Here is a 23,674-nt window from a genome sequence, read left to right on the forward strand (position 1 = left end):
TAAATGTGTAAAGCTGCGGCTGATCCAACACTTTGACTCAGACTGAAATATTTAAAAAAAAAAAAAAAAAGAAAATACATGAAGTTTTATATAAACACTGACTTTTCCTCCATTTTTGGTTTCTGGGTTTGTGTATTTCTTTATAAAGTGTTTATTAACTATTGGATGGATTACCATGAAATTCAGTGCAGACATTCATTTTCCTCACAGGATGACTTGCAGAACATTTTCATCATCATCATCATCATCATCAGATCGAAAATGTGTCCAGTAGTTTGGTTTATGATCAAAAACCTGTGAAACTAATGACATTCCCATCAGCTGTACTTTATGTTTAGTGCTAATTAGCAAATGTTAGCATGGTAGCATGCTCAACTAAGAGTGAACATGCTAAACATCAGTAAGTTAGCATGGTCGTTGAACATTAAACCTGCAGTGTGGAACTTTAACATATGAATGAAACCAGTTCACACGATGCCGCCGGATAAATCTCTCTCTGTATTTCACAGTATTCACTTTTTAAATCTCATGTCGGGCGCGACATTCCCGTGTTTGGCTGTTAACCGTGAGGCTCCTCTAGACTTTTCAAACGTTATCAGACCATTTCGCGGAGGGGGGTGGGGGGGGGGGGGGGGGTTGCTTTACAGCCACAGCAGTAGGTTATGGTCATCGGACATACGGGGACAAATCCCGACGGGCCATCGGACTGTCAAAACATATCAGTTTTTACCAACCTTCTCTGTGTGTGTGTGTCTGTCATTCAGGGTACAAATGAGAGCTGCTGCATGCCTGCGTCACAGCTGAGCGCCGCCTTTTACTCCCGCTCTTCAGATTTTATCTTTGTTCCTGCACTCCTGCTGCAAGAAGTTACTGAAATTTGCTAAAAATAATTGACTTTAAAACAATTATTTCATATTTTTTTTTGTCTTGTTTATTCTTTTTTTTTTTTGAAAAACATTGATTTTAATCACTTTCACTATACTACTTATATTATACACATAGCTATGAAGGTCCACATGATTTTAATTTGGTTATCTGTCCATGACGGTTTATGACTCCGAAGTGTCTCTTTTTTGAGTATCAATACTTTAAACATGTCAGGATCAGATCGCTGCACCAGAAACACTTCATTTAAGAAGCAGGTTAATTAATCTCCAACTATTTGTGTTCATTATTACAGATTAAAAATGAAACATCCCACCTTCTCCTCACTCCTTCTCTCCTTCCGATCTCCTCCCACCAGGTGACGTTCACCAAGCGGAAGTTCGGCCTGATGAAGAAGGCTTACGAGCTGAGCGTGCTGTGCGACTGCGAGATCGCCCTCATCATCTTCAACCACTCCAACAAGCTGTTCCAGTACGCCAGCACCGACATGGACAAGGTCCTGCTCAAGTACACCGAGTACAACGAGCCGCACGAGAGCCGGACCAACGCCGACATCATCGAGGTAAAGCCTGGAGGCGAGAGGGAAGGGAAAGCGGGAAAACATCAGTGTCGTTACGCTCCGGGAAAAGTTGAATGAATCTAAATGTAAAACGGTGACATTAGAGGTTCAGTTTATTCACATCAATACTTTCATTCACAGCTTTTTCTACTTAATGTGTCCGAATGTTGGAAAAATCTGTTTGTTTTGTGCTCACTGTCTGTCTTCCCTCATTGTCGATGCGTCCGACCAGCAACAGAATAATTTCCCCCAGCGGGATCATTAAGATTTCATCTAATTTAGTTCTCTTCAGACTCATTCAGACTTAATTAAGTCGAGTCCAGTTTATCAAGGCCAGTCCAGTCCAGTCTGTGTATCTGGCGACTCAATATCATTAATCTAATATGATCTCAAGTCAAGTCTCGAATCCAGTTCAGTCCTGTATAGCAATGACTCACCTTTTTAAAATGTGATCTGTTTTTTACCAAAACAAACACACAGAAGGAGCTGATTGGTTGAAACACCTGTATGTTTTGTTATTATGTGTGTTTTGTAGTAAAATTGAGTTGTCTTACATTGAATGAAAATCCTTCTTATGAAGAGAAGAATGGGGTGAAAAAGTGCAAATGAGCTGCTCATTATGCACCATATAATATATTTTATTCTGAAATCCAGTCTAACCCAGGAAGTCCAGTCCAGTTCGGAGTCGTCCAGTCCAGTCCATCCCAGTGCTGTTTATGGTTGTACTCTGGCTTTCTGCCCGTTAGCTTACAGGGAGGGCAGAGGTAGGGACAGCTGGGCCTCCCCCCCTCCTCCCCCTCCCCTTCCCCCCTCTGGCATTGGCCCTGTTGTTACCCAGAGACCTTTCCAACGACAACAACAACAACAACAACAAGCCAAAAGGACAAGACCTGGAACCAATCGGAAACCTCCTGGGCACAAAATGGCTACCAGATAGAGAGAAAGAGGAGGAAAAAAAAAAATATTTGTTCATTTGCATACTGACTAGAAGAGAGGTCAGTGATGAGGGTGAGGACAGAAGGTGTGAGGGCAATGATTTAGCTCCGTTTTTATGTTTTTGTATTAGGAATATATTTTTTTTTCCTAATGTCTGTCGTCCCTGTGGGAAAAGGCTTCGCTGGAGCTCGTCAGGCGGACACGGAGCACATTCACATGCCTTGCTGACCCTTTTATACATAATGGCCCTCTCATGAATTGAACACGAGATGGTTAGGTATGATTCAGTGAGCCGTGTTCGCTTGCAGTACAGCACTTAGAGGATCCTATGGAGTGGTGACTTAAAGCTGGAGCTCGCTCGGCTTTGAATATTTTCTCACTTGTGGTTTTTTTTTTTTTTTTTACACGTACTGCTGCGGGAGTTTACGATTGGTCAACATGAAGTCACCGACATGTATTTACTGTCCTGTTGACAGCTCAGGTTTATGTCGTTTTTTTTCAAAATAAAACACACCGCAAGTTTTCCAAAATGAGAGGGAAAGCTAGTCAAAACATTTTTTAAGCCAGTAAAATAAGAACTGGCATGAAAGTTAAAACACTCGAGAACCATCTGTCATCTATTTTTGAATTACCAGGGAATTTCTGATCTTGTAAAATTAGCCATATTATTTTGAAATTATTCCCACATCAGGGCAAGAATACACAAAGTCATATTACATGTTGACAATAATCTAAACAAGGAACTGAGGAAAAAATAACAATTTCTTTCATGATCACATGATACCAGTCTGACACAGAGCGGTGAACTTTGACACCAAATAATGAGTTTTATTTCCCGCCTTTCAGGCTGTTTTATCAAAACACTTTATTGGAAGACGCCCCGAGGCTGAAACGATGATTTGTTTCATCTCCTCCGTCCTCTCACTGCTGCTTTAAGTATCATTCTTTTCCAAGTTGTCTGCAGCTTTCCACCGACATCTAAATCAATTGCTGGTTTGCGGTAGTCTGCTGGAGGTGTTTCAAATACAACTAATAACCACTGGGATAACCAAGAATTTTTCCCAGGAACCTTTCGTAGGAACTCAGGAACTTAACTTGTATTTGAACCGCAGGAATCAGGGTCTAAATTTAGCGTCTTACCCCAGAAAAGTCCCTGCTCCGGGTGTAGTACTATTCTAATAACCTATCAGAGTAGAGTTTTCTGTTTCTGACTGTCACCGATTGATAAAACACAAACCTCCAGGCTGCGGCGAATCATGCTTCCATTTCCAGCAGTATCAATATTAGGCTGAGGGGTCAGAGTTTATTGACATTAAAGTGGTACTCCAGTGATTTTTAGTTTCGCACTTTTAAATGGAAACAACAAAAAGTTACAAGAGATATAAAGAAATAAAGTAACGCTGGATCCTATAGCATCCTTTTGTTAGACCTTTCTAGCCTGTTAGAGGCCTTCATCTTTATAAATCCAGTTTATAACGCAGGTTTCTGTCAAATATTTGAAGTCTAAAGCCTCAAAATAACCCTCGAGTTATTTTCTCAGCCTTGACAAAGCTCCTCCAGAGCCACAAAAGACATTATACTGCAGTTTTCACAGACGGGAGTAGTACTCCTCATGATGAATGAACGAATCTTACAGTCGTGTTCTCGACTTCCCAGCTATGACTTTTGTTTCTTCATATGAGAATATTGCATCTCAAAGAAAAACCTTTGGTTTTATCTGAGTAATTAGCTTGATCTTCACGGTTCTTCTGCTGTGATTTACTTCCTGTGTTTTGTTCTTGGGGTGTCTTACTGTCTGAGACGATTTGGTTGAAAAGGAGTTTGAGGTTTGTGTGTTGGATGCATTATTCATCCGATGAGATTTTCTTCAACTTGTGGATCAAGTCCAATAATGTCTGAAATCTGAGTGAAAGTGTCGGTGAAGGTGGTTTCGAGCGGGCTGAAGGGTAGGACTGAGGTGAGAAGAGTTGGGTGCCTCTGTCACTCTTCTTCCTCTCTCCTCTTCCTCCTAATCTCTCGATTCGCTCGGTCACGACCGTCTCTCCCTTCTCTCCCATCCTTCTCGTTCTGTCTGTCTCAGAGTGTCAGCAGTAAAGCCTTTCTGTAGGCTGTATCTCCAGCTGCAGATGGCTCTTAAGTGTATGCATGTGCGTGTGGGTGTGTGTGTGTGTGTGTGTGAGTGTGTGTGTGTGTGTGTGTCTCGTGGCAGGGCGTTTGGCTGCTCCAGGCCACATCAGCTCAAGCTCCACTGGCCCTGTTTGTGTGCGTACATGTGTTTGTGTTTTCAAGTGTATCGCTCTGTCTCTTTCTCTCTCTTTATGTGTGTTCATTTGCGTGTGTGTGTGTGTGTGTGTGTACTCTCTCTCTCTCTCTCTCTCTGTTTGCACGCTCTGCAGTGGCCCATGAGTACGCCTCATACAATATTCAGGCCTGGTGAGCCTCTTGGTTGTGTGTCTGTGTGTGTGTGTTTGTGTGTGTGTGTGTGTCCTACATGGGAGCTTCCCTCCTATACCGGCCTCTATACTCCCCCCCCCCACCCACCCACCCCCACCCCTCCTCACGCACACAACCTCACCCATCGTCTCTGTAGGCCGAGAGGCAACTTTCTTCAGCGTTTGTCCTTAGCTGTCCCCATCGCCAGATGTGCAGCAGCACACACGTCCTTGTCTTCACCACCACCCATTCTCCATTAATCCTCAGTGTTTGCATTTGCAGTGAATCATTAAGGCCAAACAAAGTCTCTAAAACATACACATAGCTATACCATACTGCAAATACAGCAAAATGCTAACAAAACAGTGTTTAAACTACATTAACACACATCTGTTTTAATGACTCTATGATGTTATGTAACTACAGAATCACATAGATTCAGTGGAGTAAAATCTGGAGACATTAACTACGAATTATTACTGAGGAAAAGTGGAAAATCCTCAAGTAGCTCCATTAAAAGCATAAGACTGCTGTTATTCTATATGTTTTAATTGTCAGCAAAGAAAAGTATTTTCTTGACTTATATACTTTCTGACTAGCACTCAGCCTGAAGACAGTTTGTTTCTGCCTTAAGATGTAAATCTTTAAAAACTCCCAAATATCCAGTTTCATATGTGGGATTAAATCAAAATAAACTACCGTGTGTGTGTGTGTGTGTGTGTGTGTGTGTGTGTGTGTGTGTTTGTGTGTGTGTGTGTGTGTGTGTGCGTGTTTGTGGTAATGTGTAGCTGTGTGGTTCATTAACATTGTTTTAATAGTTTTTGGACAACAGAGGAACAAGATATACGCAGGTGATATTTGTTATCCGGTTCTGATGTTTTCATGATATTTATTAGCAAAAAAACAAACTCTAGAATATCACCAGACTAACAGACCTTTAATAGAATAACTAAGTAGAGAATATAACCACCATAAACCATCATATAACAACCTTTTACACCACAACCACAAAACAGACCAAGGTCTTTCTTTAAAAGATGCTTTCATTGTGATTTTATTGGATATTTTCTCCTTTTCAAGGTTGAGGAGTATAATCCCTTCACTCATGTGGAAGGCTTTTACTGTGAAGCATTGTCAAGAAGTGTTGAGTCTCAATAATGAATGTTTAACACTGAGACAGACCAGTAAAAACAGTAAAAAACTAAATCTTTGAACAGATCAGATATCACTTTATCATTTCCAATCACCATATTTATTTTCTAGCGCTGTGTATCAGTCTTATTTTGTAGGAAAGTTCCTGTGTCTGCCTCTCTCTGTCTTTTGTTTGGGTCACATGGAAGCGTATTGGACATTCAAAGGGCGTGATGACTAGTCACATGAAACAGAAACACTTGACATACGATGTGGGGACTTTTCAGGGGATTTCAGACTCTCAACAGCCAGTGTGACAGTGTGACTGAATTATACAATAATTATTTAAGTCGTAAGATTATCTGCATTGGCACATGGCGTAACATCGCTGGTGGAGGACAGAGCTGAGACGTAACCGAGTGACAGACAGAGAGAGAGAGAGAGAGAGAAAGCGAGAGAGAGGATAATTGGATAGTCACAAAATGTGCCCATTTGCCGCTCTGCCTCCGTGAGTCTCTCCAAGCAAGTGCTTTTGAGTATAAATTATGAAGTGTGGATATAGTCACGCACACGCACACACTCATGTGTTATGCTTAGTGTATGTCACCCTGCATGCACTGTACGTCCCTGTACGCTTAGAGGCACTTAAGTTCACATCGAGGCGTGTGTGTGTGTGTGTGTGTGTGTGTGTGTGTGTGTGTGTGTGCGTGCAGGCACGAACTCAGTATTCATCACACGGTTGGACATTCCTTCACTCCAGTGCAAGGCTGAGAGGCAATACATATGCACACACAGCCTCTCTCTGAGGTGCACGTGCTGCTTGAAAGAGTGTGTGTGTGTGTGTGTGTGTGTGTGTGTGTGTGTGTGTGTGTGGGCAGCCTGCCTCTTCTGCCAGAATGTGTTAATCCGCTTGACTGCAGATCCCAATCAGGGCAAAGGAAGGAAGAGAGCGAGAGACAGAGGGAACACGAGCGAGTGAAATGCTAAAAAGACCAAGCGATGAATAGCCGAGGAGAGAAAGGAAGATGGGCGGAGAAGTGGGGGATGCCCTTTTTTTTTTTTTTTTTTTTTTTAAGCGGCTCAAGGAAAGGCAGATCTCACCGGCGAGCCTCGCCGCGGGGGCTTAAGGACTTCGGGCACCGCCCCGTTACCTCCTGGGTCGCGGCCAGGAGGAGCCTCACGTATCGCACACGCCGCCGGCGCCGCTTGACAGGATTCGCCCCTTAAGTAACCGATTGTGTTACACGCTGTAAAGGCCTCGAAACTACACAAAACAGTCAAAGGGCATTCTGGGGAAACAAACCCTTGGTTTATCCAGACCCAGCACATACAGGTTGGAGGTGATGTCTCTGTTGCCACGGAGATGCTCTTTCTCAGCTAATCCTACTTTGCCATCCAGACTCCGAGGACTTCCTCCTAAGACCTGTCATACCCTGAGGTCCTAATCTGGGCTAAATGATGTCACTGGAAGACCTGTCTACGCACGTACATGATTGGTCAGAGAAAGGTCAGCTGACCACTTTCCCTGAGACTCGATTGAATCCTGTGAAGTTTATTTCACTCTAAAAGGACTTTATAAACAAGAATAACTACATATCAGGACTATACACTACAGTTATATATATATATTACACATGTTGGGTGGACTGCTGCTTTTAGGCAGAATACTAAATCGACTAGTGTTGAAGGGATGTAGGATTCTTAATATCTGTAAGTGTAGAGAAACATTCGTCACGGTGGAGTGCAGTCAGGTGGACCCGAGTGCAGACGATGGAGGCAGGCAGGAAGGACGGTTCAGTGAGTTTATCGTCAAAAAGAAAAGATTCAGAAGCTCACAGGCATGAGTGGCAAGTCCAAACAATCCAAACAGCAGCAGGGATGAAACAAGGAAACATCCAGACAGGCAGGTGCAGATATGATACAGGTCCAGGTAACAGGATTCAAAAGCAACATGACAACTACAACGATCTGACAAGGAGAACAAAGGATCCGGGCTGTTGTGTGAGTTGCAGGTGAACGGTGGGCGGAGTAGGCCAGGTGACTGCAGCAGGACCGATGAGAAGTGGGAACAGGTGTGTAGATGGAGGGAGAGGAAAGAGGGAAAGTCTGATGGCATGTGGTACAGACAGCTTGAGGATGACGTGGGGTCTGGGGAGATGAAGGAAATGGCCTGAGAGGAGTGAGACGGAGACAGGAAGCAGCGCAGAGAGCTGGAGATGAGAGCAGAGCAGACGACATTAAAACCATGATGGAGGAAGATACAAATGTACAAATACAATCGAAAATGTAAAAGAATAAAAAAAACTGGAGCATTTCAAGGTGAAGGAACGCACAGAAACGTCTTCTACAGCAGACGTCACAGAGTGTTCGCAGCTGAAATCTTCTTACAAAATGATTAATAGACACACAATGAAAAAGGGCAAAGACTCCATTAAAAAGATATTAAGTACTGGAAGTGCTTGATTGACAAATTAGTGACTCATTTCCAGACTCGCACATATTGTAGAGATACTGAACTCTCTAAAACATAAACAGACAGTTTACAGTATAGTAAACCATGACGACCCCCCCCCCCCCCCCCCCTCTGTTCAGCCTCTCCATCAGTGGTAGGAAACGTTATCTGTTTTGGCTGACAGGTCGTCTGCCTTCCTCTGTAACTAAGCAAGTTGTCCTGAGACCCCTGGGAGCCGGCGGGAGCAGTGGTCCATTAACCTCATGGATAAATAATTCCCAGTCAGTAATGGCTGTTTGGGCAGTGATGGGTTACAAAACAGAAACTAACACATTTAAAAGAAGTTTACAAGAAGCACACGAAACCAAACAGTGGGGAGATATTATGCTTTTTCTGGTTTTCTGTTATTCATATATTTATATATTGTTATGATATCAGATTTTAAACAGGGTCACAGTTCCAAAACTTGAGGTTAATGTATGTAGAAATGCTCCCTGCAAGTCAAAACTCAGGGCTTCAACCTGCTCTGAACGCTTTTTTTCTACCTCGCTGACGAGCTAGTTGTGCATAGCCTTGGTTGCTAAGGTGGTTGCTAAGGTTTTCCCATGTGTTGTTTGCGTCAGATATGTGCGGATGTATGTAAGACATTTTAAGTAAAGAAGGAGAAAAAAAAGGTTTGTTTCATGGTTTGTTGACGTTGCCTGACAAGCCGAGACACAACTTCCTGTGAAGCTGGCCAATCAGAACAGAGAGGGTTAATTGGGAGGGAGGGGCTGCAAAACAGAGTTTTTAACTGTAAATCATGCAGAGATATCCCAGTAGAGCCCCTGATTAAAAATATAGACCTGGAAATGTGCAGAATATGTTTCCTTTTTAAAAGAAAACACTGTAAAACATTCACAGGTCAGTTATGAAAAGAGATTAATGTTAAATCTACTTCTGTCTCTGAAGTTTATGCATTATTGATTTTATACCCAAAAAAAATCACTAAAAAACAAAACAAATTTTTATTTTTCTCTGACAGTTTCCTCACCCACAAACAACATCTACTGATCTATAATACAACATCTGAGCAGGGTGGCAGCCAGCGCTGTGGAGGGACTGTGGACACGGTGTCCCATATGACTAACTGAGGGGGGGGGCTGTGTGTGTGTGTGTTTGTGTGTGTGTGTGTGTGTGTGTGCCTGCCTGACTTGCCTCTGCACTTCTGTATGTGACACATTACAATAAAGCGTGACATTGCATTGTGCTGCGTGTTGACCAGAGCTGGGCTGCAGGCTGGACTCTGCCTGCTAGTCGGGTCATATTAGGTCCAGTTAAAGTACACAGTCATTATCCAGAAAAACACATATTAACACACAAAGGTGCATATATAGTAAAAGTCATACACTGACACAAATGCACACTCAGAAATGCTTATACAGCGCATACAGAACACACACATACACATGTATAAGTATAAATGTATTTATAAAGTAATAGTGGACAAAACAGAAGCTACACAGTGTTTCAAAATAAGACTTTTTTTATTATTTTGATCGCGATATGAAACTAGATATCATCTTAGATTTTGGATATCGTAATATCGGGATTGAAAGTGTTTTCTTATTCTGGTTTTAAAGGCTGCATTACAGTAAAGTGATGTAATTTTCTAGCTGTTCTATTATTTGCCTTTACCCACTTCGTCATTATATATATATATGTATATTAGATTAATCCACATTTAATGATAAATCAACTTTCTACTGCTTCACCTTCGTAAATGATCAACATGCCAGGCTGTTGTGAGCCTAAATAAACTTTGGGAGCATCTCGATTGCCTTTACTTAGAAAGGGAAATGCTTTGGACCAATGTGAATTAACCAATTCACATGAACTTTCAAACCGTGTGTGTTGATTGGCTGGTTGCCTGGTCGTTAGCGTCCAATTAAGGAACAATCATTTCACTTAGAAATAAAGTCACAGCAGCACGTCAGCTGGTCCTCTTTATCTACTTTATTTTACCGTATATCTTACAGTGGACAGAAATGATTGAAATGTCTTTTTACCGTAAGTTTTGTAATACAGGGGCATTTGCGGGGATGCAGTGATTCCCGACTTTAAAAGAATGTGGGAGGAGGGTAAAGTGGCCCCTTGGACCCCTTACTTCCGGCGCCCTTGGTTTGGAGCCAGTTGTGGTTCAGTACTCGACTTACATAAGCATGATGTGGAAGTAGGAAATGAAAAAATATTTGCAAATTCAGAGATTCTGGATTTTTTTTTTTTAAGGACGAGAGAAGGAGGAGATTTTGAAGAGGAGATTGTGGGAAAACGATATGAGACACCAAATATTATTCTGGGGTGGATCTTTAAATGTTGTCTGAACACAAACAGTCATACAAGAACTTTACAGAAATAAAATACAATCTAAAAATAGCAGAATCCTGATTTAAATGAAGGACTAATTGATCCAAGAATACGCTGACAAGACAAATCTGTCTGGTACTCCGCTACCAGAAAATGTGTAGATGTTTAATACTCAGCCCAAGAAAAAGAGTAAGAGATGAAGAGCAGTAGGAGGGAAGAGAGAGAAATGATGATGGGAAAGCTCTGGGAACGGGTCAAGAGAGAGAGCAGGGCAAAAGAGGACAGCGAGAGAGAGAGAGAGAGAGAGAGAGAGAGAGTGTGGTGGGAAAGAGAATAAAAAAGATGAGAGGAGGAGGAGGAGGAGGAGGCGAGTAAATGGGCGACCAGGGAGAGTCACATATGGAGGCATTACAAGAACGAATGATAGAGAGAGAGAGAGAGAGAGAGAGAGAGAGAGAGAGATGTTGAGGGTGAAAAACACAGAAGGACGAGTGTGACACTTTGCACTTTTCTGCGAGAGAGAGAGAGAGCGAGAGCTGCGTTAAAGGTGGTGAGCCGGGAGATGAGAGGGTGACAGAGAGAGAGAGAGAGAGAGAGAGAGAGAGACAAAAAGAGGGGAGAGGAAAGCAAGCAGAAGCGCTTCATGGAGGGCTGGAAACAGAGGGCGGGAGGACAGGCGGGTGGGCGAGGAAGCGAGCCAGAGGGGAAGGAAGGGGAGGGAGGGGAGGGAGGAGGGGGCGGGGCTTATCAGCAGCCGCAGCCAGTCAGAGGCCTGTGCGGTGCTCTGCAGGGTGAATCTTACCCTGGCAACACAATAGAGCGAGAGAGAGAGAGAGAGAGAGAGAAAGAGAGAGAGAGAGAGACAGCGGACAGGTGAACAGATGGCTGACTGACTGAGAGACAAGCTGATCAGTGGACTACAGAGAGTGTGTGTGTGTGAGAGAGAGAGAGAGAGAGAGAGCATGTTAATGTACTGTAATGTAACACACAATGTTCACTGTGAGAGAGAGAGAGAGAGAGAGAGAGAGAGAGAGGGAAAGATGCCCATGTTTGCACTGTAATGTTCACAAAATATCAGTGGTGTTTACACGAGAGAAAGACAGAGACGAGCTCGCGATGACCAAAAAATGTCAAGTGAAAGAAAGTAGAGACGCTGTAAGAAGGAAGTGAAATATATCTCATTTCATTTGAGGAGTAATTTCAGTCGGAGGGTTCAGAGTGAGGATATTCTGTCTGGTCCTCACTTCTTCAAAAAAAAAGCCTTTTGAAGCTTAAGACTTAAGCATTTGAGAACATTGTGATGACATAACAGCTGAGATCTGGAAACACAACAACATCTCTACGAAGGGGCGTGAAATACGAGCAGTCGGAACAATAAGACCGGTTTGAAACATTCAGGTTATTTGGAGGGAAAAAAATCGAATGATGATTAGCCAGAAGTGTCTGCTGGAAACATCACTCACAGTTTATCACGGTGTCAACAGAACTGGATGTGATGGTTCAAGATGGTGCCTCATTCCTGCTGCTTCCTGTGGCATGAATGTTATGATTTATAAACCTGTAGTTTGTTTGTTCTGGTTTGAATCAGTTGGAAAACTTATTGTTTTTGTTTCTTTTTTACAAAGACAGAGATTAAAGTGAACCAAAATGCTTCACAAAAAGCCAGATGAGAACATTCTCTCCTCTTATTGGTCAGATTGTCTGAGGCAGGAGGGAGAATGTAAACACAGGAAGAAGCTCCAATCTGCCCAAATATCAAAAAGAGAACCTGCTTTAGGTCAGACGTTGATTCATCCTCCAGTTAACTGCTAGAAACTGTTGATTTCACTCCTCCTGGCTACGGGAACCAACTTGCAGCCTTGTAGTCCATCAGAAGGAGGTCTGATCTGTTCCCACCACGAACAAACCACCCCAGAACTCGTTCACAACCGAACCGAGACCACTTCCTCCAACGGGTCTCTGTGTTCTGATCCAATCAAACGAACCAATCAGAGTCCTGAACAACACAGAGTAACTTGTAGCTGACACGGCTCGGCTCTGCAAACTTGCGCCAAAATCGGCACATAGACCAGCAACTTTGACCTTTGACCTTACTATAGTCATGCACACACAGTCGTCTGTGCAGTGAGGGATTATTGTAAACATTATACAGACATTGGATAAACTGTCGGCTCATGTACAATCTGTCTGACGGTGTGACTTCTTATGTTTTGTAATGACATTATGAGGACGATGTGTTGATAGAAGTGAAGTGAAGTTATAGAAGTGATGGTTAAAACTACAGTGATGTTGGGTCTGTATGAGTATATAAGAACAAACGTGTGTGTGTTTCTATGTGTGTCACTACATGTGAATGATGCACCAACATGGCAGCACAGTTTTGTTTGCAGGCTTTTTATCTCTTTTATGTCCTGACAGTCGGGGGGAGGAGGGGGGAGGAAGGGGGGGGCAGGAGGTCCACGCCTCGATCACGTCCTCCACACAGCCCTCTGTCACATGCCGTCATTGTCATGTCCAAGTCGTTTTTATTTTTATTTATTTTATTTTTACCACCATTCTTCCCCCCCCCCCCCCCCCCCCCTCCCCTCGATTTTCTTTTTTTTTAGGTCAGAACACACATATCCGCACACACCAACCGCTGGCCGCAGAAGTGTGGGGTTTTCTATGAACCCGCGGACAACAAAGCGTGTGGCGGCGGTGGCGGCGGCTGCTCCCGCACGTTAAATTTGCATTAAGCTGCAGATCAGAGCGCTGACTCGTTCCTGGTGAAGCCGAACAGCTGAATCAGGCGACTTGTCTCCGTGTTGGAACAAATCTGTCTAATAACCCGTTTCTGTGGGTAGATAAAACGCCGCTTTGACACCGCCATAATAACAACGGCTTCCAGTTTTAATGAGATTCATATCAAAGAGAGCTATTGTTATTAAAACTGAAAGTACCTTGACATCCAAATGGCATCATTACCCCCTTCTGCCCTCACCTGTTTTTTTTTTTTTGAGGATTTAAGGCTAATTCATCCAAAAAAATTAAAAGACTCTGTGTTTCTGCCTCCTCAGGGTTTAATCAGGAGCTCTTGCAGGTACGAGTTCCCGCCGGCTCCGCTTCCAAGGCTGAATTGCAAGCAGTTGAATCATCTTCACTTAAGAGTGATTGTGAGCGGTGGGAGTCGTGGAACATGTGCTTATGTTTTAATCAGACCACCACTAGACTGCAGTCACATATTATACAGCAGGTGGTTGTCAATTATAGAAAATATAGGTTGTGTGAAATATTCAGCGTACTTTGTTCCTTATTGATAATCTATGAGATGATCCACTTTAAAATGTCTTACTCTTGAAACTCACAGCGAGCATCAAATTAAAGCTGTACATCAATATTGTTACATTAACAGTGGATTAAATAAATGAAGAAAACATCTGCCAGCGCTGTAAATCCCTTCATCTTCTTTCCAACACTTGTTTCAAGTCTTTTCAAAATCATTTTTTTCTCGTTTCAAGCGCGGCGACCTGCCTCTTTCTTGTTTCAAGACGAGGAAATCCAGGAAATTCTTGAAAGGAGTCTATCAGGGGGGGAAACTTGTTGTAATATTCTTCACATACGCATAGAAATTGTCTTGATTAAATAGATTTTTTTTTTTTTTTTTGCAGTGTCTTGTTTCCTCTTGCTGATAGATTTCAAGGCGAGGGATTTCCACTCAGAGCTAAAGCTTGTATTTGGACCACAGAAGGCTCTCCGGCTCTCCAGTTTAAGATCCATTTTGCTGCGAGGATCTATCTGCTGGGCTGTGTGGTCATGAGGCCCACCAGGCAAAGCTACTTAATGGCAAATCTCGTTTAGCAGAATCCTCTCAAAAATAAGAGCCTCTATCTCTTTCTCCCACCACCCGCACTCTTTTCTCTTTTCACCCCTTTTCCAAAGTGTGCTAACACTGACACAACCTGACTGCCGTTAGCCGTGGCGCTAACACCGCCACCGCCACCACAGCCACCGCGTGCTTTCTAACTCACCCTTTACCCTTTTTTCCCCTCTCTCTCAACCACTTTCCTCAACACACAAAAGCTTCACACCAATTACTAACACTGTTGATTAGCCGCTGTGTGTGCAGAGGTGTGACGCCTCAGTGTGTCTTCTGACATGCGGCTCAGGTTTATACTTAGTTTCTCGCCCTGTAAAAGTGCCACGGGCAGCTTCTGCAGATTCTTTGGACTCGGTGGAGATTGAGGGGGGTGGGGGGGTGGGGGGGGCCACATCCTTCTCTGGCCGCATTCTTTTGATTTCAAAGCTTTTTCCCGTTTGGAATTGGTCGTTCCTTCACCCTTTTAACCCGCGACTTCTCCAGAGCACCTGCTGGGTTTTAGCGAGTACAGGTTCGTTGGTAATAACTTGCTTTCAGGTGGGCAGCAGATGTCGCGAACGTCGACCTCACGGATCGATCGAGCATTATCAGAGGCTGAAATTGTGTTTTCTTTCAAGCCGCTAAAAGAAAAAGAATCACTGTATGTCATCACAAGGGTCAAAACTGTTCCATCTGACTATTACTGCTTGATTCTTCTCCAACCAACAGTGTAGGAGTCAGCAGATAACGGTGCAAACAAGTACAGATGGTCATTTGTGTCTGTAAAAATCAAAAAATGCTTTTTCACTAAGTGTTTGTAATCCCACATGTGCATGAAAAAATGAAATGTATGTAAATGTGCCTCCTCCTTCTCCTCCTCCTCTACCCCCCTTCTCTGACCGCTTCAGACGTTGCGAAAGAAAGGCTTTAATGGCTGCAACAGCCCAGAGCCCGACGGAGACGACTCCATCGACCAAAGCCCGCTAAACGAAGACAAGTACCGCAAGACCGAGGACCTGGACAGCCTCTTCAAACGCTACGGCGTGAGTACCGTCACACTTTTGTCACCTTATCTAACCTACACTTCTCTTCTTCTTCTCTCTCTCTATCTACCTCTCTCTCTCTCTCTCTCTCTCTGTCTCTCTCTCTCTGTCTGCCCTCTTCTTCTTTTGTTTGGGGAACGAAGGCTCTGAACAAGAAAGAGCACCGGGACTCTGAGAGCCCAGACCCCGAGGAGCCCTTCTCCCTCACCCCCCGCACTGAGGAGAAATACAAAAAAATTGACGAGGAGTTTGATAAAATGATGCAGAACTATAGGCTGTCAGTGAGTACCCCCTCCCCCCCCCTCCACCCCACCACCCCAACCCCCCCACCCCCAACACCTCTGTGTAACCCCGCCCCCCCTCCTCATGCTGCTGCCGCTGACCGGACAACCGGAGGTTTCCGGCTGCCGATGGCGGCCTTGACTACTCACAGAGCACTCGCCTTCACCATTCCCCCCCCACCCCCCCTTTTACCTCCTCCACATCACCTCTTACCACATGCACCTCCCCCCCCACCACCCACCCACCACATCACAACCCCCCCTCTGATGGTGTGTGCCTGAGCAAGAAAGGTGGAGCAGAAAGGCAAACTGACTGACTAAAGGGCAAAACTTTCATTATGAATTAGCCTGCTGATTATTCTCTCAATTATTGGATATATATTGTAAAAAGTTGATTAATCAGTTATTAAAATAGCCTCCAGTTGTACTTTGTCTATTGACTAATGAACTAATCATCACAGCAAACATAATCCTAAAGTTGTATTTCAACCTGTTTCCACTAAAAGTCAAGAATTTTCAAGATCAAATGTCACTTTTTCTTGATTTTTTTTTTTTTTGTGACGCAATTAAAGTCGACCAATTCATAAACATATTGCAGGTCTGCACAATTAAACAATGCAATCTTCATTTTTATGTGACAAATATCCTGTTGCGTGCCACTCCACGTGACAAACTGCTCACAAGAAGAAGAAGAAGAAGAAGAAAAGGGCAAGAGATTGATATAATGAATGTAATGTGCGTGGGAGACAGCAGAGTAAAGTGCAGTGAAAGAAAAAAAAACCTTCCTAGGAACAACAAAAAAAAATGTCAGAGTTGGGGAAAACCCAGTGTTGGTGAGGAAGAACAACCTGAAAACCACAAAAAAGTCTTTCTAACCCAATACAACAGATTAATACTTTACTGGACAAAGATACTCGATTTTTATCGAATTCTTTAAAAACATGAACTTTCAAAAGTGTTCTGAAGAGTCTTAATTATCCTTTAAAGAATCTTGAACTCATGCAGTTGGATACTGTCCTTCACTAGAAGCTAATAATCAAAGAAAATGTTGATTTGAATAAATAGTTCTTTGTATAAAAAGCTAAGAATCGTGGTTGATCTCAGTTCTGAATGGAAACACTTGTGCGGAGTCATATGCAGCCCTAATACGTTGTTGTGTAATCCTCCACTACAGGCACATTTCATATCTGGACTTCTAGGACTTAAAAAGAGATAACATCAAAGACGAAGAAGATGTGCATTTTTTTTTTTTTTTTTTTTTTTGCAGTGCTGCAGATGTATATCTTTTGTGCAAGTCCTCAGCAAAAGCATTGCAACACCAAATAAGGCTTTACTGTGATTATTCATCAGTCATCACAGTCAACAGCATCCTTATTATGAGTATTATGGCTTTAATATACTGTTGCTGTTGCCTGTTACAAGAATATTTATACAACAGAGGGAGAAGAGCGTTAACTAGGTCCCTAGTTTTCATAAAAGTTGGCATAGCAACCGGTGTTGGAGGGGAAATCATCCTTTATGGTGAAAGTCTACATGTTTGGAGCATGCCTTTGAGCAGTCGCCAATCGTGTAATACTTAGAAACAAGCGTGCAATTGCAGACACTCTCATTCAGGCGGCACACACACAGAGAGAGAGAGAAACCCGGCGTGCGGTTGTTAAATAGCCGTCATTTGCGGTGTTACCGAGGTCAGTTTCAGTCTCCGTGCAGTTCCTGCTCCTCTGACTAGATGTTCTCCTGACATTATCCACGTCCGCCCTCCTGACTGGCGCTCCGCCAGACCCCTTTTTACCGCCGCTCTCCTGTGCCAATTTCTCCGTGATTCATTTTTTTCCTCCGTGCTCAATAATGCCATTAATGTCACTTTAATGAGTAGCACTCAATTTACAGCCCTTCTTCCTGTCTGCCCGCTCCTCCGATTGGTCACTTGGGGATGGGACACAGTCACGTTGAGATGCTGCAGGCGAGTTAGACGGCGGTTAATCCTAACAACACCTACATGGTGTTATACCTGAATGGAGAGTCTGTTTTTTCTTCTTTTTTTTAACAGCCTAGGTCTTATTTTAATAGTTTTAGTCATTTTACAAACTTTAATTTCTTAATTTAATTATTATAATCTGGATATAAGATCAGATAATGAAACAGATTTTAAACAAAACCTTTTTTGACGTTCAGAAACTATTTCTACAGATGTCTACTACTATAAAAATGCACCCAAAATATGAACATATAATGTATGCATTGATAGATTAGATTTAAAATAACACCCTGTCATTAAACTAATCCAAGCACAATGCAGGGCAGAGTATGAAACCTTAAAAATATGGTCTTGAGGTGGGAGGTGGAGTGTAATAAGGTAAAATTAATTATCTAAAACATATTATTTGTAGGTGAAATCGAGGTGAACGCACCCTGAACTGTCTGTCACTTCACGGTATGATAAATCAGAACAGAACTATGAATTAATAAGGTGGTTAAAATCTGTTTTCTTTCAAATCAACCAAAAAAAAAAAAAGAGTTGTCAGAGACTAATTGTATTAGAAAACGAGCCGCCTCTCTCTTTATATATTTAATCAGTTCAATGAATTTGGCTCCTCCTGAGTTTGACCCGGCCTCGATCAGCCTCCGTGAGCTCTTAAAAGCTTTTCCCCTCCAGAAAATAAAGCCGCGGCAGAAAGAAGAAGAATAGAACTCAATCTACCCCTCCCAGCTCTTGGCGCTCATCGTCTGGACGCTAGCCGAACGCCGCTAGCAGGTATAGCGCCCCCCCCCCCCTCGCCACCTCACTGCCCCTCAGTCCCTCAGACTGCCAACCTGCCTGGCTCGCCCATGCACACCTATCACAAGGGACACCAGCAAACGGAAGAGCATACAGCACCACCCACTACTCCTCCCTCCTCCTCCCTCCCCCTTCTCCCCCCACCCCGCCCTCAGCATCATAATCCCCGACATAACAGCTAGGGGCCGGGATATACAAGCTTAATCCCACTTGTACTAAAATACCTCCTGAGGTAGGGAGAGAGTGGCGAGGGAGAAAACAGGCAGGACACTCGGCTAGACGAGCCGCGAGCTAACGTTCCTGTTCCACTGCTGTTACTGTGGGAGGCGAGAGAAAAAAAAAGAGGGGAGCCTTTTTTTACCGGAGGGGTCTCTCTCTGATTCGATCCTGTTCTGGCTCTGAGATTCTTGGTTGGGGGGGTGGTGGGGGGGAGTGGTGGGACTGAATAAGAAATACCTGCGTGGTGGCCCTTGAGCGAGGAGTTTTGAACGTCTTGAATGTCATCCTGTAGCGCAGTATGAATGTGAGAAGTTACAACATGATGCTACTAAAAAAAACTGCTGCTTGAGCTGCACATTTAATCACGTCTAATTTAGTTTTTCAGGTTTTTTTGGCTTTCGTGATTAATAATCAATCAATTCTGGCTTTTTTTTTGTGTTTTTAATTTCATAATCGAGATACAGATTTCAAGGTGAAATGTAAGACGTTCAATCAAGTCAAAACGAACTCTTAAATCTTTAGGACTTCGTTTTTAATCTCAATTTTTATGACAATATCTAGAAAACGTCTAAAAAAATCTCACAGCGGGCCAAGACTGAGAGACACATTTATTATATTAATAAGATGAACTATATAATAGCAAATAATGCTAACTAATGCAAAATTATGATCCGAAATTCACACTGAAACAGATTGTGATTCATTTTCTAATCATTCATGTGAGACTTTTATTAACTTTACAGATTTATTTATCATATAAATTCACTATTTTACAACTCACAATATTTATTTGTAAGATTTAATACATCTGTTAGACTCTGAAGGTGGAATCTAGCGTCATATTGAGTCCTGTTTGCTTTCAGACTCTTTAAACACTGAGCGTAAAGTCATTTCTCCTTAATAATTTCTGTTTGGAGCTGCAGATGAAACAGCATTTATTTGAATCTGACGTCTTTCTCCTCTGTGTTTTTGGTCTTTATTCAAATGTTAGTGAAGTTGAAAGGGAATCCAGAGAGTGAAGCGGGGGGGGAGCAAAAAAAACTAATTTACCGGTCAACCGCCGTGACGTCTAAAAGGTCGTCCGAAACACTTTCCCGGCGTCGTGTTCAGATCCGCGGCGGCTAACAAATAGGATGCGACAATCCTAAAGTTGAAAAAGGCAAAAAAAAAAACTTTCAAAGGCTTCCAGGACAAGAGGGAGGGAAAAGGGAAACTAGGCCATGAGTTTAATACATTCTGATATACCCTTGCATCCAGGAAACACACCCTTGTTGAGAGAGCTCCTCCGAGGGAAAATAGGTTAGCTTTCTCTCCCCTTTCTTTTTGTTCTCTTCATGCAGAAGAGGCCTCGAGCTTCCTCACACGAGCCTTCTGGAAAAGCTCCTAGTCAATTATTTACCTAACAGGTTCTTGCTTTTTTTTTTTGTGTATGTGTGTGTGTGTCTTCGGGTTCTCGTCCTCTGTGTGAAATCCGCAGGATGACGGGCAGAGTCCAATTAACCCCTCCTGTCTGCTAAGAGTCAGTGTTAAATAGAGTCGGAGTGGGCAGATGTAAATTCACATGTAATTTGCCAAAGACACAGATTAATGCTCGGCGGAGCAGAGCGGGGTGACGACACGTTTAAAATTCATATTCAGAGAGAAGGAAGAGTGAAGAGGTTTCGCAGTAAAATGTCACAAATCTTGTAGAATCCAGAAGCCAGAAGCATCATCGTCGAGGTCCTGCGGAGAAGCGGATGAAAACAAATTACGACTGTTTAAAAAAGAGAAACACCTGAAGAAGACTGTCGTTGTGTTGTGGCAGGAGATTCAGTAAGAGTCTCTGCTCCGAAACATGAAAGTTTTAGATAACTACATCGACTCACGTCAACATGCATCTATCCAGGCCGATGGATGTTGAATATTTAAATCATAAAAATAAGTAAAGTAAGCAGAGACTGATAAGATTCCTGATACAATTAGATTGAAACTAACAAGCCCACATCTATCCAAGTTCCTCCTGCAGAACCCCAACATGTTTGACAAAATTCTGTAAACTTTTGAAGGTATGTTTATCACAAAATTACATGTGTAATATGTGTGTAATTTAAAATGTACCTTTATGTTCTTTCTGTCATTGTAAAATCCCACAAATTTCCAGAAAGATTACAGAGGACGTGATGTCACAGCCCCTTTATGTTAATATTATCATTTACTCATTTATTAATTCTGACCTTTCAGTAACCGATATAACAGCAGATATACAGTACAGTTGCATCTTTTTCTTAATTTCTTTTCAGAGTTTTTAAAAACTGGATAAGAGAAACAAGCATTAGAATAAAATAAGGTTGTCTGAAACTAAAACATTTGCACAAAAAATGTATTTTTTGGAAAAGAACCATCAACACCAAACATTAATTTAAAAAACAAACAGCTGCCGTCAAGCCCTGGATCAACTGCAAAACTGCAAATTGGTGTTTAAAAGTGGTCACATCATTACCACTGAAAATACTTTTTTTCTGACTGGCTGTCAGGTATCTATTATTTATTTATTTATTAGTTTATTTGTCAGGGACGATGCAAAAAAACCCCCATTGTAACAGGTTAAAATAACATGAAACAGATGTATTGCATATTGGATTTCTTAGTTAAGGCTAATGTGCGACCCCTGTCCCTGGTCTCTGCTTTTCTACTTAAAATAATAAATAATTAAGTCACATATTGAAACGCATCCAACAAGCCGCCGTTTTAAATGAGTTGAAGACAGTTTACTGTCTTAAACTGTCAGTCAAGTCACCGGTGAAACTACTAAACTAAATCAGGAGGCAAATGTTAGTCAATAAAAGACGATAATCTGGATATTTGTAGTTTTAAAACGTGTTTAAAAGATCAGTTACGGGTTTAAAATGTCACACGTTTCATAACTCTCTAACGTCTTGAGGTTAGCGGGACGTCGAGCTTCGATTCCTGAATGTTGTATCAAAATGTCCTGTTTGTACTTCACTCTGCTTAAGAGCTAAATACCTAAATAGTGAAAAGCTGCAGTAAACCACTTCCCCCCCCTCCCGCCCCCCCTCCGCCCTCCCCCCTCCCCCCTCTCAGCCATGTGAGGATAAATCCTTTCTAGTGCTGTATGCTCCGTGTTTACACACCTCCGTCCCCTTCGCACTAACCCTTCACCTCCTCATCCATCCCTCCATTTATCCACCCCCCCCCCCCCCCCCACCACCACCACCACCACCACCACCACCAACCCCTCCCCCTTTCCCCTTTTACTCTCTGCTTGGCCGGTGTGCAGTGGTGCAGTGCTGTTAGATGCTATCTTCAACCGCCCTGGTCACCACTTACAGCTCCGTCTGTAAACTCACCTTTGCAAGCTTCCTCTTTACAGTCTGAGAACTGAGTGTTAAATCTCAGAAAGTCGGAGGAGTCAGGAGTTTCTTAGGTTAGTGGTTAAAAGGACAAACTTCTCCTCTAGCTTTACCTCACTTTTCCTTTCTACTTGAAACAACTTTAGTAATAAAATATCATAAAAGCGAGAGTAGCACTTTATTTTACGGGACCATTATTTCTTGATAGTTTCCTAATGATTTCCAAGACATTTTCAAAATAAAACGTTGTAATTTGGTGCTAATTTTAGGGAAAACAGAGACAGAGAGAGTGTTCAGGTGATACATTTTCATTTAATTAATTGCTAGTGTATCCTATGGGACCATTATTTTTTATAGTTTCCTAATGATTTCCAAGACATTTTCAAAATAAAACTTTGTAATTTGGTGCTAATTTTAGGGTAATCAGCTCAGCATGCAAAAATGTGAAATTCATCCACTGGCAAGCAAACAATTCAACATATATTAAGTTCCCAACAATGAATAAATAATAAATTAATATTTACGTGGGTTTAAAGTGAGCTTTACTTTCAAGGAAATTCCAATTTTCCTTAAAATTAGGACAAAAATTACGTAGTTTTTACCAGAAACTATCCAGAAACTAACCTGAAATTACAGACTTGTAAAGTAAATTATTACCAAACAGAGAAAAGCATCAGCTTCAGACATATTTATCACTCTTTTCTTGTTTGTTGATCTCATTTCTCTCCTCTTTCCCTCCAAAAAAAGAAAAAAAAGTTACAAAAAAACATAGCTTGAAAGGAAGAGGCAGAGATCAAGGGCAGGAAGGTGCCCTCGTCCTCCTCCGCGTTAAACTGGGTCCCAGTACGAGTACAGTACCGCGCAGCACTGGCCCACATTCTATATATAGAAGTCCTTCTTTCAGATTCAGCTGGAACAGGGTGAATTGGGTCGAATGGCTGGACAACCCAAGGTCCTTGCCCTTGATTTTTTTTCAGGACCCTGGGCTGTCTGGTCATCTAGTTTTCAACTAGCCGACTTCATAAAAAAAAATAGTCAACATAGTGGATGTTTTAGAGAATAAGATAAGACCTGAGTAGCAAACTCCTGCACAAGTATTTAAGTGGAAGGTGATCTGACACATTGAAGGATACTTCCTAACTTTCCCCGAGATGAGGACATGTCACTGGGGGTGGTGGATGTAGCTGTGCACGCTATGAAATGTCACCAATAACCTGCTGCTGCGACAAGACTTTTAACCTGGCATGAGATGTGAAAGGCGTCAGCTTTTTGGCCTTTCCACCGAGTCACTATGCATGCTAAAACTGAGCAAGTGTGTGTGTGTGTGAAAGTGAGAGAGAGAGAGAGAGATTGGATATGTGTTTAACAGCCTGGGAAGAGTTCATTTCCAAAGCATTTTACATTCTAGTGTTTTTTTTGCATATT

The 23,674-nt window shown here is 42.5% G+C and overlaps 1 protein-coding gene across 3 annotated transcripts in view; it reads left to right on the plus strand.

The window, feature by feature from the left end:
- The window catches only part of mef2d (myocyte enhancer factor 2d), a 106,515-nt gene that overhangs the window by 49,340 nt on the left and 33,501 nt on the right, over positions 1–23,674 (plus strand). For all 3 annotated transcript variants that reach the window (XM_042424210.1, XM_042424211.1, XM_042424212.1), the window contains exons 3-4: positions 1,244–1,447; positions 15,486–15,620. In XM_042424210.1, the coding sequence (XP_042280144.1) occupies positions 1,244–1,447; positions 15,486–15,620 (339 nt within the window). The remainder of the gene's footprint in view (positions 1–1,243; positions 1,448–15,485; positions 15,621–23,674) is intronic.

Source organism: Thunnus maccoyii, chromosome 10 (genome assembly GCF_910596095.1).
Source record: "Thunnus maccoyii chromosome 10, fThuMac1.1, whole genome shotgun sequence".
Lineage (NCBI taxonomy): Eukaryota > Metazoa > Chordata > Actinopteri > Scombriformes > Scombridae > Thunnus > Thunnus maccoyii.